We start from the raw sequence: 21379 nt of genomic DNA, 5'->3' as shown, positions 1-21379 counted from the left end.
CAAGCCTGAGTTGTGCCTAAAGTGCCATAACATTACAGCACTCCTACAGATGAGATCAAAGGCTCGAGTGAGGGATCCTCCGTGGTTTTTCTGGCAAGCGGCCGTACTTTCGCTGAAATATCTTTTCAGGGTTTTTCACACATTGACTGATCACACAAAATGCACTCTTAATGGAGACAGGAAATGCCACATACAAAAACTTCCTTTCTTTCTAAGTATGGGCTAATATTCAGAGATTAAGCTTTCTCGTTAATTATTTTCATTTTAATTAGTAAATCTTAATTAACAATGAACATTTACCCTTAAAATTTTTTGGCTTTGGAATGAAGGAGGGGGACGAAGAAAAGAGAGAATAAATATGACAATCTTTTTGGGACCTCCGGGCAGGATTACTGATGCAGCCTGCCTTAGTTATTAAACACGTTCTAAATTAAAAGCCTCCATGAATTTTGCACAGAAATATATTTTCATAGTTTTGCATGCCAAATGTGACATTTTATATTTCAGATTCATCTCGCTGCAGTAATTTTAGGGAAATGTCATATAAACAAAGATTTTGTCATTTACTAAAAGAAATTACTATGCGTGGCAGGTTTGGCCATTGCTTCTCGCTTTCTATCTTCCTCTCTTTCCCTCTGCCTGCTTTGCCCCCTATTCTGCCTGTGCTAGTTGTTTCAAGTCAGCAAGCCATAAAAAATCTTTATCTCAGTGAAACACAGCAATTTGGGAGATAATCGAATGGTGACTGGGGGGCACAAACGCCAGTCTGAGGAATTATACCACAATCTCCCCTGCATTTACAACCTTCCTCAAAGCCAGTTGTCACCCTGGAAGGAAAGCCCCCGACTGAAGATTCATTACATCTTTAAGCCAGCACGGTGGCATGGCAGGCTCATCACCAGATGCAACACAACAGCACACTCCTCCCACAGCTGCTGATGCTACTGCTAAAGCTGCACTCCCCTTCTCTTTTTCTTACTTGGTTCCCTTTTCTCTCCGCTCTCTCTGTTCCCCTTATTTCATCTCCTAAGACTCTATTTTCCTCCTACTTATGCTCCTAAAACCAAAGACACTAGCCACACAAAGCAGGAAAACCTATTCTTCATATCCTGTATGGCTGGATAGTTAGCATTCTGTATAGGGAAGCCTTTTAAAGTCAGTTTTGAATAGTGCCTGAATGTGCTGCTGTGTAGGCATGCGTACAATTTGAAACACTAAGAAATAAAGACATAATTTTCCCATTCTCTCACAGGTCCCATTTATTACATGATTTCACATAATTACGTCATTTGTCTGTTTTTTACATGAAACAATGTGTCTTTTTGAATGATTTGTGAACACCTGAGGATCAATGGCCTGTGACATCACACTCTTAAAGATTAAGGCGTATGTCACCTCCTGTTTACATGTCTTCTGTTTCCAGTGAATTTGTGTTTGTCACCCAATTGTCACAGACGCTAACACATCTTACCTGCCACAGGGGCCGTGATGCTGAAGAGAAGGATTCTGGGAGCTCTCTCAACTGGCTGTATTTGCCCATTGCTTCTTCTTGGCCTTCCCCCAGCACTCTGACTGACGGGCTTTCCATGTTTCTGCTGTGACGTGCACAAACACGCACACATATATGATACACACAAACACAAGAGGCTAACCCTGTTAACAGCCACCTGCATTTTGGACCCTCTGTTGTTCCATTCTGTAGCCAACAGCAGCTCAATCTAATAATACCACAACAAAACACTTTCCACTGGGCCTCTGTGTGTGTGTATGTGTGTGTGTGTTTCTTTTTTCCTCTGTGGGTTTCTCTCTCCCTGCTTTTCTCTGCCTTTCAATCTTATCAGTAGTAATGTAATAAGCGGTTGCTTCGCTCTGTCTCCTCGCCACCTCTCTTAATTCCTCAAAATAAAGCAATATCACAGGGGCCCTGGCCTGCCTGTGACTGGGGATAAGATGCTTGTTAAAGGAAGGATAATTCAGCAAATAAATGCTCTGCATCAAAGCGAGGCACAAGATCTTTCTCTCTTTTCTCTCCTTCTCTCCCTCCTCTATGTTTGCCTATCAAAAGTATTACACATGCTTTCATCAGTTCACAACAAGGCACATTGTGCTTCCTAATGCAATTACTCAACCTCCATTAAATCAAAAACAGTGGAAACAAATGAATTACACATTTGTTACAAAAACCACAAGTCAGCTCTGTGTCTCTGTTCTTGTTTTTTTTTTCTTTCATAGGCATAGGGAGAGAAAAATGAAATAATTTCTCATTCAATTTCAGGCAGATGTAGCCCTAGGTGATGCATAGAAAGTCTCCCATGTCTAATAGCCACCCACTATTGATATCAGAAGGAATTTACAGGGTTCAAGGCTGTCTGGAGGAGGTCATCTTGCTAAACTCCACACCATATTCATCTGACAGGGCTGGTGTCCGACTACCACCCACCCATAACACAGCCCAGCGCAAGACAAGAAACTGATATGTACAGTAGTTTCTTGATTTTATCACGTCAGCCGGTCCATAATTACTAAAAACTTAAACATGCTAAGCTGATTGCCTGCAGGGCTCTCGCCACAAGATGTGATGTGTGATCTCTGACTAAAGTGGATGGAGCAAGAATTGATGCACCTCCGAGCTCAATGACATGGACAGATTTCGGTGCCCTAGAGCCATATTACCCACAATGCAATGCCTGCCGACAGGAGAAGCCATGCAAAGGACATATGAATCCCGAATGTCAGTGGTAATACAAATGCTTTTCGCACAATTAATGATTACCGTCATATGACATCAATTTTACATATGGAGAGAAATATGAAAGGGGGCTGTGCTTACCACTGAAACAGTGTGTTCCGCCGAGGCTGTGGTCTCACTGCTTCATCACAGTCTCTTTCTGATCTGGGATCCTTTAGACAAATAGCAAAATGTTATCAAATTGAATTCTATGCGTAAACAATCATTAAAACTATTTAGTGTAAAATGGCTTCAGTCCAAATTCATTTCTGTGAGACAGCGATTTTTGAAGCAAAGTGCTCAAGTATTAAACATTTAAATGTTTAAGAATGAATAATTGGAAAAAGAAAAAAATCAAATGGGATGCATGTTTTCTGGTTGTAAAAAAGCCTACAAGCAACATTTAGCTCTAGTGTCAATGCCTTAAGGGGAGCTTTAGCTATAAATAAGAAGCAAGACATCTTTCATACGTTATATACATACGTAAATATAAAGTATCTGGGCCTTTACCTCAACATTGCCAGTGACGAAGGCCATTAGTCTTTTTTTTCTCTTTGCCCATTCACTCCTCTTCACGGGTCGCTTCTGAGCCACTTGCTAAAAATATGTGTAAATACACATGCACACTTTCTATAGATGCAGCTTTATGAAACAGTACAGTGCACCATAATGGCAGAATTAAGCACAAGGAGCAACTGTAATGCAATCTGTAGGCAATCGATACTGAGCCAGACCCTAAAGACATGTAGCATTTGATGAGTATTTCTGCCAGTTTTCCATTCAGTCAGCACATTCTCACTCCCCATTCAGACACATTGACAGTGCTAAGTGACAGCGTCTCGCCTCGTAGAGTCTTTGTACAGCAGAATATAGAAAGAAAAAAGCTATAATTTTCAAAATAGATGTGAAATCTCTGGTGGATAATGTACTTTAAATGGGAGGTGGGTGTGGAAACAGTAGGAGAATGCATACATATTATAGGAGAATAAGATGACACTGATTCCAATACTGATACAGTACACAGTTGATTCCACTGATTATCCATCTATGGGAAGATGAGTCAACTGTTGCTCTGATTTCCAAGTGACACTGAAACATTGTTGTACATTTTTTCCCCAATTACGTTTGTTTCTATTCATGTAACTTAATTCTCCTACTCTCTTTTCAAATGAGATTATAACTAAAAATACCGTGGATAGAAGTTCTGCTTCCTCTTTACATATGTAATGTCTGTGATTCTTTGCAATCTAGATTTCCCAAGACAATAGAAACCCAATGTTCTTGTATCCACTTCCATTCTTCGTCTGAGGAAGGATACAAATGCTTGTTTTGAAGGAAGTGTTTTAAAGATTGCAATGCTAGTTTACAAAATCCCTACTCCCCTGTTGGAAAATAATATGTAGTCATGCTCTATTTTCTTTTTCAAAAGGCTATAAGACAGGAAAAGAACCAAGAAAATTCAGACACAGTCAGAGACAAATATGCATAATAATGCACAACAAAGTTAAGACAGAATAAGACAGTCTCTATAAATAATTGTGTGAGCATATCATATGTGGGATAGAAGACAGAGTTGGAATCCATGCACCAAATTTGAGCTAAGGATGAATGAATTATCTAATCTCTGAAATACCTTTAAAGCCTGTTATAAAAAGAAATTTTACGGCTGAGATTTAGACCATCTTTCATGAAAACAAAAGGCAACATTTTTGCAAAGGTTACAGGAAAGAAACCAATATGGAATGAGAAAATGTAAAAATAATAAGGCAAGTAAGTCCCACATACAGTATTCAAACAAGCATCCGGACAGACAAACGCACATGTACACTGGCACACACTCCGTGTCCATTAGCCAAAGCACATACATACACAGCATAATGGACATGGCTGATGTGCTGGTGAATATGGGATGATGACACAGATATTCCTCTTTGTAGCCCTGACCTGCTGCAGTGAAAGGCTGCCAAGCGTGATCATGTCAGGCCGCACACGCTCCCTCAGCTGCTGGGCGTAGTGGGGGATCACTTCCTCAGCTGCCCTCACTGCAAGAAATAACTCAGGGCATCAAAAACCTTCAGACATGTAAAATAAATACAATATTACTGCAACGTCAAATTTCACCAATGAAATTTGTTGTATTAAACTATTCTTAAGGAACCAGTAATTTAACATGAATACATATAACTGACTGAAAGCTGTTAAACTGATTTGATTATTTGATATAGTTGTCATGACAGGAAAAAAATAATAATTTTACACTTGCTTTCATATATCAATAATATCGTATCATATATAGTTTATTCTCCAGTGTAGTTCAATGTTTTCTAGAATAGAAAGCTATGCTAAGATATTGCCTACATGCCTTTAAAATAAATCAAATATTGAACCAAATAAAGGATAGCATTACTTTTTACAGTGCTTTCTCTGCCCATTACCATCCTCCCTGCTTGGAGTCCAGCCTCTCCTCCCAGCCCAACACCACCCTCAGCCTGTTTTTTGGCAATGGTAGGGGCCTGGGAGGGCCCGGAGCCCGAGGCATCACCACCACTGTGGAGCAGCAGTCGCCGCTGAAGCACCAGATCACCCGCCTTCACCTCCAACACCTCCTCATCCCTGGAGGCTTGCAGCGTACCTGGAGAGATACGCATCAGTGAGTATGCACTGACATACACACACAAACAAACACGCAAACACACGCACACATGAATGTGCATTCATAAACATCGGCGCATGCATTCACATACTGATGGATGAGCGTACTTAGCAGAAACACACGCGCGCACACACTCACAGAGATGTGTATTTTTGAACAGACAGTGTGGAAGTGGACAGCGATGTACTGAAACAGCAACTCACAGAAACATACGAGGCATCAGGCACACAGGCATTCTCATGGCCTTAACATATTCCAGACTGAGACAGGCTGAGTGCTCACCTGACAACACTCATTTGAAAATCATACAAAATACATCACTAAAGATTATAAACATTAGAAGCTTTCAATTTATAGTGTAAATTTACGATTAAACTAACACTGCAGAATTATCAACATATTTATCTTAACTGTTTCTTTTGAGAGGATCAAAAAAAGGATATTGGCCTTGCACGTTTAGCAAATTGGAAAGAAAATCTACAGTTACTTACCTGCTTCATGTGCATCATTTAAGTTTTGCTATGTTACCTCCTGGATAGAAAGCATGAGTATCCTGAGAGTGTGGGTATTCAACGTGTGCAGTCCAACATGAGTAACAGCCAAAGCTGTTGTCCCTGCTTAATTCTTTTCATGTAGAAACTCATATCAGTGCCTAACACATCGCAGAAAACTCGAATGAATAGACTGCTAGTTTTGTGTTCATACATATCTGAGCCAAAGCAAAGGAATTCATCGAGATGAAAAGGAAGGATTGATGATCTTAGACAGACAGAAGGGATTTCTCCTGGATCTTTGCGTGAAAAAAAACCTCTGACTCACTGGCCACTGCTCCTTTCATTAAAACTTTATCTTATTCATGCTCTTTCTTGTGAAATGTATGGTCCTTTGTGGCAGGCTGTAAAATCAAAAACAAAAGCTGGAGAAGCAGTCACTTAATATCAGGATCAGTTGTGACACAATCCAATGCGGCGAAGAACACTTGCAGCCTATACCGGTGGGAGGCATCCATACAACTACATAAGGTAATTGTCTTGAAGTCTATTGTTGCTGAGTGAAGTGCAAACTGGCAGTCACCACAGTTTGACTCCAGCATAGAAGTACAAGCTCTGTTCCTCATTTTTACCGTTCCTCTTTCCTTCCCTGTCTCCCAGCCTATTGCGTGGAACTGTTAATCCAAGATCCTCTTTACTTTCTCTGTGGGATTTCATGAACATTCCAAGACAAAGAATGGGCCCGCTAATCTCGGTGGTACAGCTAAATCCAAAACAATGGCAAATAATACAAGCCTACTAAATTCTACCGTGTTGAAGCGGACCTAAACCCATCACTTGTGCGCTGGAATTACAAGGGAGATGTGCGTCATGTCAACAGGATCTGGTACGTCTGTCTTCACCCAGAACAATGCAAAGCATTAACCATCTCAGTGTTGCCTCGATGACTACATGTTCAAATGAAAGTGAGCTAATGAGAAAAGGCACGCCTACTGAGAGACAATGGCGGCACTTGGAAAGCACTACTGAGGGTACATTTCTAGTTCATTCTTTGTTCCGCGACAGTACTGCTTTCAGTATAGCATCTTGTTTTAATCTGGCTTGTTTATGGTCTCAGACATTTGTGTTATGCCATAAATAAAGAGTGTAAAACCCCAAAATTTTGTTTTAAAAAAAGTTTTAAAAATTTTTCTTTTTTCAATCAAAACATAATTATGCAAATCAAAGTGTTCTCTGAGTGTAAAACAAGAATCAGAGCTTCTAAATGTACATTTACCAGCTGCTACAAGATGATCTCAACAGAAAAATAAAATCAAGATATCTTAATTTAGGAGCGACCACAAGGAAGAGCATTTAATGTAAATGTCAGAGGAATCAGAGTTACAAATTATTATTCTCGGCTGTTTTTGAGTTCAAGCAACCAACAGCCTTCCAGTGACAGAGATGTCAGTAGTATGAGGATACATACCAGGTATATCTATAAAAGTATCGTCATCCAGCAGAGCAGCCATCCTTTCATACAGTCTGTTTTCATCTGCATTCAGTATTGCTAGAAATCAAAACAATCATCAAATTAATATAGCTCCAGCAGTCCAAGAAAATCACATGCGTTTGTGGGCTTTAAAATTGCTTTCTACTTATCATTATGATTACAATGACTTGGACTCTAATTGGCTTGAATTGGACTGTATCATTGAGGTGCCTTGAGATGACATTTGTTGTGAATTGGCGCTATATAAAAAAACTGAACTGAATTGAATCAGTGAAGTCAATCTGAAGCACATCTTAACATGCAAACCTGAAATATTAGCCATGGCTGGAGAAGGTTGAAAATGAAGTGTGTGCAGAAGAGTAATGAAATAGGAGCATTAACATGCCTGTTCGCTGGCCTGTCATCATGTGATGAGATTTGATTTGGTGAATCCTTTGATATTACACGGCAGTGATATCCAAAAGATACAGGTGAAATGGCTTCTCCATTAATAGCCAGGTTTCATTATAACATGCATATTACTTGGCTCCCAAGAGCTCACTTTTAATAGGCCTACTTTAGGAGGGGGCTGCAAACTATTGATATGTCTCTGCATGTGTCATTTGACAAGGGAGAGAAAACTCTACGGTGAAATGAAAACTGACCAACGATGCATGACCTTCATCAATGACAACGAGTTGGTTAGCCAATCTAGTAATACCATGCTAAGTGTATTTACATAGACTGTCCTGCCATCACAAATGATGGCCTGCTACCAGTGATCTCTCTCACCCCTCTTTAATGAACCAAGGAGAACCATTATGACAGAGAATGGCATACTTAATTCCAGCTCATCTTCAGTGCTGACCCCAGTCGTCCTGCGATGCCTTGGGTCTGTCTGCTCTGCCAACGATGGGTCAAAGTAATTTTGGGCATGTTCATTTCCTGTGGAAAGTGTGAGAGGAAAGTGAATGAGAGAAAGAGGGATTGAAAGCTGGTGGTGGTGGGGTAGGGGGGAGTGTAAGGGAAGGGAGGGAGCGAGTAGTACAGGTTCAGGTTAGTGGTTATTAGAAGCACATGAAGCAAAATGTTAATTTTGAAACCCACACTGTCGAAGGGCAGTGTCAGCGGCTGCTACCAGATAAGGCAGAGCCAAGATGAGACAGAAGTTCAGAGGCAGGGAGAGAGGAGTGGGAAAGAGACTGCTGGGCTTCTCAGAGCACCTCTGTACGGCCTGCGGTGCTCTGGGGCCTAATTAGCATGCCGCAAAAGGTCACGGCAGGCAATCTCTTAAATACGACTGCCATATGTTTGCCGTGTTCAAAAGGAACTAATGAGAAAGTCTACAAGCCCAAAAGTATCTGGAATTTCAAAGACAATACCTTCTAAATACTCTAAGGTCAGCAGCCCAGACGACCAGGCAAGTTTGGAGGAGCAGATCCAGGGAAAAATAACCTGAGCCCATGTCTCATTGACTTCTTATTAGCAATCACTGACCTATGGGTATCAAGTCTGCTCCACAGAGTTTATGGGGAATCTAATGGCTCCGGGGCTCTTTCTATTAAGAGTACACCCCACCAAGCAGCTTTCTTAGCCTCAAAATGATTCTCATTAAAAGCCTTGAATATTTCACTTCAATCTAAATTGCTTTACTTGTATTTCTCAGGTTGTGGGGCAAAAAAAAAAACGCACAGTGCATTAGATGATGTTATATATTCCATCCAAGGACTTCCTTTGCAAAAAGTCTGAGGGCATCAGTACTTGGATGCATAAAAACTGTGACTACATGTGTTTGGAAAGGAGCACTACTGATCCACTACCCAGAAACGGTCACTCGGATTCTTTTGTGCTCATACGAAATGTCTGCATGTGGTTTTCACACCCTGTCCATACTCTGAGTTAAACACTCAGACTGTAATACTTATTAACCGAGGAGCAGCCGTACGACTCTTCAATGGCACCATAAATTGACTGTGAAATTCACACGTTAAATCCCTCTACACTGTTAGCAGTGAGTTTGAACAATTTCTCCGCAAATAGCTCTGAGGTTATGAAACCCTTTTTTCAAATACAAATTTGCATAATGGTAGTAGCTTCGTGAATCGCCTTTTGAGTCATAGCTGTGATTTACCTAAATAGTCTGGCTGCCCTCCAATTCATCCCTCTAATGAAAATTTCAATTATCTATTCTTACATGTACAATATCAGTTAGAGATACTGTTAGCAGTGGCTTTGAGATAAGGAAAGATTTTGGTGAGGACCAAAGTAAAAGACAGACATGGAACAGTCAGCTTTTGGATCTGTGAATTTAGGTTCAGTTGATATATGCAGTTGACATACATAATCAAGCTTCATAATGGAGAAAATGCAATTGGTTCATTTTTGGTGCTTGAGCATTTTTCCATGTACGCATTAACAAGTTCATAAATGTATTTTAAGAGCTAGACTTGTTCATATACTGTATATCAACTGTGGCTGCATGAAAAGACTGCTTTAAAGATGTAGCCTGATTGACATTTCCCATAAACTCAACAAAAAGGCTCAAAAACTGTTTGTATTGTTGACCAAACTGGGGTCATCTCTTTATTGTGTTTTTCCTAAGTTAATACACATTTTTCTCCTGTACATATATATATATATATGATTATATGTATAGTAACATTATTGAATATTACTTCTTTTTTATTTTTGTATTAAATAGTACAGTTAAACTAAGCAATATTCCAGGACTCCGAGGACAAATATCAGTAATATGAAAGATTGCTGTCACACGTACTCTTTGCCACGAAGATTATTAACTGTTTAACTGAGTAAATGACATTGTTGCATTAAAATAATAAAGTTATCCCAAAGACTGACATCTAATCATTAAAAAGATTTATTTTTATTGCTGTGAACTGTTGATTTTTTCAGTCTTTGCTTTTTATGGAGAAATTCACAATTCCACAAAAAATATGGAAATAAACTTGATGCAGTTTAGTGTAGCTTCTTTGAAATGGACTGTAAACAAACCCTGAAGCTTCCCTTATCGACAGCCCAAGTGAAGAGGTAAGAAATCAAGTTTGTAATTAATGAGGGTGTTAAGTTAGGATGCTTCCTGTAATACTTTGTGTATAGGTCAGATACAGCAAGTCTCGAAAAACACTGGTTCTTGGTCTTGACTCCTGGATATGAGCAAGAGAAAATGAAAAAAGACTGCAATACATCTGCTTTTTCACATACATTTTTTTTTTAGAAATTCCAACCAAATATGAGAAAAAAAAACAAAAAGGAGATTGATACGTTTACAAAGTAACTTTAGAAGGATCATTGACTTTCACACAATTGTAATTCTATTTCCTGTGCAGAGCAAATATGACAATAGTGCTAAAAAAATTCTAACCATTCAGAGTAAAAGCAAAATAAACCACATTAAATCAAGAATCTAAAATGTGACTCATCTCTGAGAAAGCTGGCACACTCACAACCTTGAACACATCCTAATTTACCATCCCATTCCTCAAGAGTTCTCCCTGACATACTGAATTATAAGGGGGCATATTCCTATGCCTGATTGGCCTTAAGCCGTGTTTCGGGGGTGTTGCGAGTACACCACACAGACAGCGGATCGGCTTGGTAACATAGTAGCATATGTAAATGCACTCTCCTATGACTCCAGCCCACCACAAGGCATGTAGCCGAGAGTGGGAGTCAAGGCTGATTGTGTCGAGGGTACTTCTAGATAGAGATAGAACACCCACTACTGTAGCGTTCTCCAGTGGAGAAAGAAGTTATAAGAGGGTTGCTTGTTTGGACACGCTTGCTTTGGAATGCCAGGACCAAGGGCCCCGCAAATGGAGAGAGAGCGAGAAAGTAAGGAAGAGGAAGCGAGAGAAAGGTTAGATCAGGAACACATCTACTGTCAACAGATTTGAGGCTAATGAAAAATGAAGCTTCACCTCTTTCTTTGGCAGGGGCTTGCAGCTCCATTTTTTTTCGGTGAGCTGCAAGGGTGCTATCTGGCCTGTCACCTCGCATTTTTCTCCCCAGCCAACTCGGAGAAATGGAAAGCTCAGTGCTTCCTCCTCCATCGAAGGCTGGATTTTCTATGCCCACTACAGTAGCTCTCTCTTCTCTTCCTGACAGAATAAGCAGAAATATAAATGGAAAAAAAACAGTGGCATGTACATGTAGGCTAATACAACAGCTAGGTTAATATGACTCACAAAAGGAAAACAAACATATTCATTAACAAGAAAATCCTGTTGGTGATTTCTCTGCCCCTAAATGTTCAAACGCATCCTCCTCGAATGATACTAAAACACAATTAGGTTAAAATTAAATCAGAATCTTGCAGAAGAAGGAGGAAGAAAAAAAGAGGAGAAGAAGAAATGATTAAAATAATTACAAATTGCGCCCTGACAAGCAAGAGCAAAATTTAGCCCAAAGCCATTTGTCTGTAATTAGTTAATTAATCCTTACACAAATTATGAGCAATAACTCATCAAGCAGGACTCACCCATCAGAAATTCAGCCGACTTGGATTTCTTCTGCTTAGGTTGCTGCAGAGCCTTCTGCTGTAACTTCTGGAGGGAAATTGTTAAATGAATAAATTAGCTGCAGAATGAAGATCATCATTTATGATCCGCAACTAACGCAGTATTTTAAATATGGGACGACACTGAAATGTCATTTAATTTACATCGCCGCTAAAGGGGTCAAGCACTAATTGAACAACAGGAGTGGAAAAGAATTTAATCATAAATAGATAAGAAAAGTTGACATGAATGTGTAATGAAGGTCACATTAAAATACTTCCTCCTTGTATCTAAAATGAACATGGAACAACACTATGTCCTGAAAAATTATGCTTTTTTTACACAAGCTGCATGAGAGTAAACAGACTCGTTGTGGAAGTGTGTGTGGACATCCAGGCGCACTTTTTATTACTTCCATTCGCATGAACCTAACCTAGAAAGTGTTGAAGAAGAAATGAGGAATGCATTTGGTCTCTTTTACTTCGTAGACATTGGGGATTTTCAATACAGGATTTATCTTTAAGGATGTGCACAAATACAATGTGAATTCAATACAGCCCAGCTGCAAAAGCGATGTAAACATGCAAAGTGAACACGATTGTGACTAGTGTTGTAGGTGGTCTTCACTGTCATTAAATAGAAAGAAAAGGAAGAAAGGATGTAAGAGAAAGTATGGGTTTCTTTGAAATCAAGACTATGTGGAACAAACTGCACTCCCACATTTCTCTTATTTCTGCGGACAAGCAGAACAATGCAGAGGCTGAGGTAAAAGGCATAACTAGTTGTTTTTGTTATTGATATGTTTACATAGGAATGCACCATTTAAAAAAAAAGGCTCTGTTGCTCAAAGCGTATGGAGCTTTTCAAGCATCATTTTATGCAGATTTCAATGATGAACTGTGCTCAAGCCCATGAACAGCATGTATTTGTATACTATATTTAATTTCAAAGGCAAAATCAAGGGGCAGAATGTTTGGTGAGCGGGAGGAAGGGGGGGGCTTATTTCAGCTCTAAATGACAGAGCAATTAAAATAGCAGAAGACTACTTCCAGACCAATCTGGTAAGGGGAGTTTTTGTAAATCTGTTTTTACATTCAACAAGCCCTACAGCAAGACATTCATTTATACCACTGAGATTAATGCTTATCTAATTGTAACTTATTTAAAAACCATTTTCTTTTCGACTGGGTACCAATCATTTTCTGTGACTTGTACATACTGTGTAGCACCAAAAATGAGAGACAAATTTGGCTTTGGCAGCATGTGTAAGGTCTTTTTCCTTTTCTTTTCTTTTCTCTTGACTAACACAACTTTGCACAACTTATTCTTTGGGTGCTTATGCAAATAAAGCAACTCAGTGCAATAATTATGGCAAAATTAATAAGGAAATGTTGCTAATTAAAAAAAAACAACCATTTACCTTGTATTACAACACTAAACTTCAACAGTATTGTTCTGTAAACTAATTTAGTCATTTAAATGATGACAAAGTCATTGTACTGGAAACCCACATGACTATATTTAAACTAATGTCCCTCTGCAGTATATTTCTGTGATGCTAAGAGCGTTGTTCAGCCATTTAGAAACACAGACTGTGCTAATAAGTGCTGTGCCATTGGAATATGTTGATTTATTTATTTTTGCTATTGCTGTTGTTTTCATTTCAAATTCTTCTTTTCACTCTCCAAGTCAGTGTTGTTGTCAAAAGACACTTTGGAAAGATGTGTCAAAATCAAAGAACAAAACCCATTAAGTTTTGTTTGCACCTTGTTGATCACTCTAATTGCTGCTCGGAATTATGTGGAATATTATTCAATACCATTTTACGAATTCACACAATACAGCTATTAGAGTGTAACATCAGCACTCATATGAGATAAGATTCTTTTGTTTTCTTCTGTTTTTTCCACTTTGACTTCTTTTGTTTTCTTCCTTGCTCAATTTCTGTCTCCATGTCTTGCATATGTCAATAAGTCATCTGATTACGATGAATTATATTGCATTTATGTCAGTAAAATTCAACCAAGGAAATAATACAGGAGGAGTACAGTCCATGCACCTCGGGCTTAATGCTCCTGGTTACTGTCACTAGAAATCTAATCCACATACCACCATATAAACCACTCTGTCTTGAAAGCTAAGAGAATGCATGGTTCTCATCTTGCTCTCTAGACCCCACTGACATTGACAGCATCCTGTATTCATACAATGACTGTTTGGCTGCAACTGTTTGAAGCGTCATAAGCGAATACAGCACGCAGATGTTGCTCTTCTGAAACGAAAGGAACAATTTAATCCTGAGGAAAAAAGTGTCACGGAGGTTCATGAAGTAGACTCGATGTTCAGAGGCAAAAATGACTCTCCATTACACAAGAGCTGTGACAGTAGCAGTGTTAATTTGCCCGTCCGCTGGCGAAATTTTCATGTAATTTTCCCGTAACATTGCACATAAATATGCTAGATTAATGGTGCTGGGCTGTAACTGTTTGCCAATAAATGTGGGTCTTTTATAACATTTACAAAAGACATACATATATAGCAACACAATACCATGCCCCCCCCCCCCCCCCCCCCCCCCCCCCCGGGTTTGTTCCCATGTCATGTGAAGACATCTGCATGCCTTATTAAATCTACTCCCTCTTCCCACATTTCACTGTGAAGTGCACAAAATGCTTACTTTGCAGTCAACATGAGAAGAAAATCATTCATAAGTGGTGACAAAAGAAATTCAAGATTTATTTTCAGTTCTTTCTTCTTAAATGTGATTGTTGTCAAAAGGAATAGAGCACAACAATGCTTTGTTCAGTTCTTGTTGCGTTCAAAGGCATAGCTAGAAGGGCTTGGGGAAGACCGCTTGCTGCTAGGAGCTGGTGGGCACAGACCAGCTAGAAAGTGAATTTTGCATACTGTACGGATCATCGCCCAGTTCAGCCCAGTCACATTGAATCTGCCATCAACCAATTGTGCTTCATGAAACCGTCAACCCTCATTTACGTCTGCCTGTTTTCTTCCCCACACAGCTGTAAACAAGGCCCCAGCTTTGAGCTGTCTTCCTCTGTCCCTGTGTGCGCTGCTTGCCAGGGGAGAGTAGACAGCAAAACCTCGTCCTCACCGAAACACTTAAAGCTACCATTTCCAGACAATCACCCCTTGCACGAGGCACGACTAGGAGTCAGGGGCATGAGTGTCTCTGGAAGTGACAAGAGTTTTACAAGCTTTACACAGAGATCCTGCACATGTTTTGTCTCCTCCTTGATTTCAGATTTCTTTTTGCTTGAAAAACCCTTTTCACCCTTTTTCATAAACAAGAATAAAAAAGACATCTGAGTGCCTACATAATGAATGCTTATATTCACACACATATCTATATTAATAGAATAACATAAAGACATGAAAAGGATGAAAGTGAATGCCTTGCTAAATCATTAAAGACATAAAAGCTTTTTAGGTTTTCATGTTTAGGAAATCTTCCTTTATCTATCAACACAACAAAAATGACTATATCAGTGAAATGTCATAAGAATAATGAAAACATCTACAAAGCATCTTGATTCAAATGACTAAAGATAAGGTTAACATTTTGTTTCAAAGGCCTACAAAGTCAATTCTACCCTTAAAATGTGAAAGCATCTTAATTTATAGAGCACCCTTATATGTGCACGGTAATTGCAACTCACCAAACAGTTTCTTCTAAACAACAACCGCGTCAGTTGGTGTAGACAGAAAACATAATTAGTATTCAAGCTTAATTAATCTACGCTGGCCCCTTTAAGTGAATTAGTCAATTATTTATGCATGTGTGCTCCTTTGATGCTAACAGATTATGTATGTTACTGGAAAAACCTTGGAAAATGACTTTGAAAACTTTCCACCATAAAATGTCACTGCAAGCTTTTGCACTAACTTAGAAATGTCAGTGAAGGCCATGAAAGCTGAGTGGTCACAATAATATAAACTGCCAAGCATCTGCAAATTCTTATTGTTGCCAAATATTTAAATGCCAGTCTGTGAAACACTGCAATTCTCTGTCCCAAATCCAGAGCAAGAGACAAACTAAATCAGCCAAATATGTACTTTTTGTGTGTCCTAATCCTTGGAATGGAAATCTAACACAGGTCGGATAAAGGTCTTTCCTAGGATCATGGGAACTCTTTGGGATTTTCAAGAGCCTTTTTGTTTTTACCCTTGAGAACCAGGCGGTGCCCTCTGCACCCCTCAATCCCCTATTGAGAAGCCAGAGGCAGCGCGGAGGAATGCTAAATGTCAATGGTCAGACCGCACTAGCACCTTCAGAGAGAAGGAGAGATGGAGGTATGAGGTCTGACCTCCTTGTTTGCAGCTAGACTGTTAGGATGAGTAGAAGTGAAACTGCACTCACACTGCCAAAGGTGTCCATCTCCAAAACTGCAAAAGATCATCATTGGCTAACCCTGAAATCTGAGCAACCGCAAAGCCTGCAAAAAGAAAGAGGAATGAGGGAAAAAATGGTGATGAATGTGTCCAAAGAAAAATAATACAAATCAAGGCTCACAGAAAGCAGGAGAATGACTGACATAATCCAAAACTTTAAATGTGCTTTTCGAATTAAAAGTTGGCTGGCAGTGAGCTGTTTTGATAGCTTACTGTGCTGCTCAAAATACTTCATTCCAAGCCTTATAGTTTACCTCTGCTGTTTGTATGCTTAAAACTAATATCTCTGCAATGCATCTCAGAGTATAAAGGACAATATGCACCATTTATTATTACATATAACAAATAATTTGCCCTGATTATTCAAATAGTTTATTAATTTACATCTGATACAATACTGTTTGGTATTTTTATCATCTTTTCCTATGGTAATTCACATGGCTTGCACAAGTTTCTGCTGAAATAGCAAAACAAACCCCGGGCAAAATGTGAAAGATTATCCCATACCATGCGAGCTAGGATGAAATGCTACACTTTTTCACACTGAACACTGCTCCACTGGGTGTGATTGAAAAACATGTAAAGCTATTGAATCTGTGGTTTGTGTATGTGAGGGAAAATGAGTGTTGTAACAAGTGGGCCAGTGTTTTTGTAATTGTTTCAAATTACACTCGACGTAATAACTCAGTGAAAGCGGAGCCAGTGTGCGGTCCGTTCACATTAACCGGGCAAAGACCACAGGATATCCATGCACCTTATCACGACCCACAAAGCAAAAAAAAAAGAAAAGAAAAACTTGATTATGGAAACGACAGTGGGTAGTGCTCCTTCGCTACATTTCCAGCTCTGTATATTTGTGTCCATTGGTGCTAATCACTAGAAGAGGGATCACACTTTTAGAAAAAGACTAACTTCAACATGTGTATTTCATTGAATGAGACTCTCTAACGTTGCTGTTTTTAATTTGCTTAACTATGTTTCTGGGTTTTTGACAGAGGTGTGTGTACATGTGCATGTTTGCGTGTGTGTTTTACACAGGTTGTTAAATTGTGATGCTGTGAGAAGTCCGTTAGTTGTAAAAACTGCACTTCTCCTGCCAAATCCTGATTCTCTAAAAAAACTGACTGTCAACACTAGTGTTAACAACACTAAAAATTGATTCACTTTTCTGCTTGAGGTTTGCACTTTCCATTAAAATACTATGAGGCAAACCCCTAAAGTCATTTAGATGACAATGCACTTGATAGATTTTAGTTAGCATCTTTTGAAAGAGACAAACATGTATGAGTTCATGAGAGGAATTTTCTGATGTAGTTACTGAATAATACTTACATGCAAACACATGCTGCTGACACTAACCATACCACTGCTAAATTATCTATACAGGGTTTCCTGCAAATGTGAATGATTTTGACCTGTACACCACAAAATGGTCTGCCCTGTTTCATCAGAGCAACATGCCCGGAATGAGCAGCTGTGGTCAGAGCTTGAGAGCACAACCCTGCTGTCGGTTAATTGTTGTTTAGACTTTTTCGAGAAGAAATATCTCTTGAAAGCGCCTTTTTTAATGAATTTGTCAGTTTAATTTGGTTTTCAGACTCCTACAATCTCCTAACCTTCTTGGCATCATGGTTTGCATAAATTACACAATGGGCATAAAAAATAAGGAAGTTGTTTTTATTATCATAGAATTTGACTAATAATGACAGTACAGTAGCCAAAAAACTGACCTAAATTACAATTTTAAAACAGAAAGCAAGTAGAATAACCATGCATAATTTGACCTTCAGTATTTTCCACGTCCCACTTTTGCCCTGAGAATGACCATCTCCTCTGTCATTCAGTGAGCTGAGCTCAATCAACCCTTAATCCAGAATGACAGTGGGATCTGTGTTGCACCAGACAAGGCACTTCCCCTTTTTCTATGGCATAACGGGACCTGAAATCCTTGCCTGACATTCTTATTCTTTTCCACGAACAGGGATCAGGGATGTAATTCAATAGTCACAGAGGGACAGGGCATCGTACACCAAAGACCATTTTTATTGGCTTGTGGACAGAGGCCTTTCCTTATTGTTTGACAACATCCAGTCTCCCTCTCCTGAAGAAAGAGAGTTCACACAGCTGACCATAAGATTACAAAAACAGTAGAGTGTATCCACTTGAGATATTTTGCATACATATTTACAACAAATGCACTGCAAATTGCACCTAAAAAGATGCATTTGAGCCATGCAGAGCATGGTATAGTCAAGTATATCTATCCAAGTCTATTTGTTACATATTTGGAAACTGCACTTGAGTTTTGTCCAGTTGCTCAATTTCAATATAGTGTGCACTTTGATCCCTATGGATTGTCAACCTAATTTATTGCAAAAAACTAGGACACACCATTGTTACTGTATGTATATATTTATTACTTATGATTAAAAGGAATTTTACCTGATGAAGCGCAACTTCTCCCTCTTCACGGTCGGCTATTCCTCAGTCGTCAAGGTGATGATGACGCAGCTTCCAACAACACACAACACACATGGTGTCAGATGACCTCCTCAATGTTCACTCTCACTGGCTGAAACAAAAGTACATGAGAAAGTTTTAAATAAATTATACAGAGAAACAAGTTGTAAAATTAATGGCAGTACAGAAATGTGATTCACTTGATTTCCCATTTTGGGGGAGGACTATGTTTGTAACAGCCTACGACCAACAACTGCAACCGTTAAGTTGCCAAGATAAAGTTTCATCTGTGTGATAGTTTCATCTACCAGATGGCACTACTGTTTGTGTTTTTAAGTATTCAGTGATGGTGAATTATTAATGAGGAGAGTGGCATGACGCTTCTTCAGAGAGATGTTAACTTGCTGTTTCACCAGAATACACAGATATTACAGGTACAACCGATTTCTTTATCATCTCTCAGTCTAGATTACAATGAACTTCCCTAAACTGAAGTTAAAGCCCTCGCACTGCTTTGTTAGCAACCATTATGTAGTGTATGACAGTTCACACAAAAGTAACTCCATGCATTATTAAGTGGGAACTACAGACAAACGTATTTCTCAGCAAAAGACAGCCAAGCAAGCTTTACAGCTGCTGTGAGGAATAGGTAAAGAATGCCCGGCGGATTGCCCCATTTATGTATGGCATAAGGCATATTAACACTAATGTCCCCTTGAAACAGATCATGAACTACAGCTAATGCTTCCCTTAGAACAAACAGTCAGACTGTGCTTTATTTATGACTGCTAGTCATCAGGCCATTGGTGGCCTTTTCAACTGAGAAAGAGAGATTGCTCATATGCATCAGAAATAAATAGCCTTCATTTGTTTTGAGACTGTGCAGTCTAACATGTTGTTTTATCTAAGCTTTATGATCACCACTGTACTATTTCTTTTCATTTATGTGACCTGTGTTAAAATCCGTATTTGATTATCAAACAAAGCTGAAAACAATCAGGATTCAACAAGGCACAAAAATACATCATTAATGCACATTTTAATCCGTTCAGTGCATCCGAAGGGGCCTTTGTAGCACTTATATTAAAAACCAATGGGATATTTTTGCTCATTAAGCTGGTTAAATGTAATCTAAATAAGATGCCCACCGATTTGGACCTCCCATTTTCTGGCTAAGCTGTCGTTGATCGTTTATGCGATTAAACTGAGATCTGAATCTCTATCTTATCCAATTAATTCTCAGTGCAGGCTGAGAGTGGCTAATGATGTTATCTTACCTAATTAACCTGTATAGGGATTCAACTCCAGGACAAGGGATTGTTCATCCTTCATCCAAGTGTTCATTATTATCATTACAATCATTATCATAAAGGGGCTAACTTATGATGTTGGCGATTCCACCACCATTAATCTAGATTGAGTCTTTTTTTTTTTCTTCGTTTTGGGGAGTGAGATCCTTTGGGGTCATTTTTAATTATCACTAAAAGGATGGGAATTCTAGCAAAGCTGAATAAGTTCAGTTGTGGTCACAGCAATAAAGGAATCCCATGAGTTCCCACTACGTGAATGTGATTTGGTTATGTATGACTGGAGGGACATTTAGCTGTGTTTAGGGCCCCCACCGCCTTTGTACTATGAAACTCTCCTCACAGTTTTCTGTCAGCTCTCCGATTGAGTGTTGGGTTCAACCTATTAATGCTGCATAGTTGGAGAAGATCAATAGCCTTCATTGGGCCATGTGTCATTAGTTAATCGGATATTGACGAGGGTATTGGCACCCCCTTAATTAATCTCAGGCCCTGTGCTGGCTTTCATATGTTTCTTTAATTATGCACTTCATCTTAGTCCTTACACATCAGTCGTTTGGCACTTCCTGTTTGACACTGAGTGAAAGTTAGCTGTCAAGTCTTGTTCTTGTGGTAGAGGCTTTTTCACCTTTCTATACTTTTCTAAAGTAGCCAAAGTGAAACACAAATGATTGCTAAGCATGTATACTGTATAGTGGATGGCTATATGGATGGATGACTGTACAGTTACATTAAGATGAAGTCAAATAATTTATCAACAATTTTAAACTTGTTAATGACCTTATTTAAAAAGTAAATACTGATGACAAATACAATAGAATATTTCTCTCTTTTTGAATTAAGCAACACTTAATTATCAAAACATATGTTGTGATTTGATTCTTTTTGTTACATCCATGTATAATCAGAAAGTATGCTGTCTGTGAGCTTGGATATCTGAGCCCTTGTGTGCGTCCTTCGTGTGCACCTGCATGTGCATGTGTGTGTGTTGTGTTGATACTTCCAGGCTGATCAATAGAACTGCACATTAGCGTGTGTGTGTTCAGATGAGAGAGCACCTGAAGGTGACCCTGACTACTGGCATCACCACAGGGCTCCAATAAGCTTCCCCTCAAACCGCTACTCCGCAAAGCTCAAATCTCCAACTTTTAGCCTGCTGCTGTTGGTTTGATTATTGTTTATAGATACAGCCGAGAATTAAAGCATGGCCTGCAGGCAGCATAATTATTTACAGCTGAAAACTCATATCATTACCAGCATGCTCCTAATTGCCAGAAGTAATATCAATGTTAGTTGATTAAGTGATTTTTTTTCATCTTCCGTCTCCATAATGTGCAGAGAT

The 21379-nt window shown here is 39.1% G+C and overlaps 1 protein-coding gene across 1 annotated transcript in view; it reads right to left on the bottom strand.

Annotated features, from left to right (window-relative positions):
- Window positions 1-16310, bottom strand: part of ofcc1 (orofacial cleft 1 candidate 1) — a 71188-nt gene extending 54878 nt beyond the window's left edge. Inside the window, exons 1-10 of the mRNA XM_072378776.1 lie at window positions 16239-16310; window positions 11838-11908; window positions 11282-11457; window positions 8184-8288; window positions 7341-7421; window positions 5136-5360; window positions 4673-4770; window positions 3239-3325; window positions 2831-2901; window positions 1472-1595 (exon numbers count right to left, since the gene is read on the bottom strand). Of these exons, the coding sequence (XP_072234877.1) occupies window positions 1472-1595; window positions 2831-2901; window positions 3239-3325; window positions 4673-4770; window positions 5136-5360; window positions 7341-7421; window positions 8184-8288; window positions 11282-11457; window positions 11838-11908; window positions 16239-16256 (1056 nt within the window). The 5' untranslated portion in view covers window positions 16257-16310. The remainder of the gene's footprint in view (window positions 1-1471; window positions 1596-2830; window positions 2902-3238; window positions 3326-4672; window positions 4771-5135; window positions 5361-7340; window positions 7422-8183; window positions 8289-11281; window positions 11458-11837; window positions 11909-16238) is intronic.
- Between the last annotated feature and the right edge of the window lie 5069 nt (window positions 16311-21379).

The sequence above is a fragment of the Leuresthes tenuis genome, unplaced genomic scaffold (assembly GCF_036924035.1).
Source record: "Leuresthes tenuis unplaced genomic scaffold, fLeuTen1.0.hap1 SCAF_24, whole genome shotgun sequence".
NCBI lineage: Eukaryota > Metazoa > Chordata > Actinopteri > Atheriniformes > Atherinopsidae > Leuresthes > Leuresthes tenuis.
Note: the sequence above shows the minus strand (reverse complement) of the source record. Positions and strands in the feature narration are given on the sequence as shown.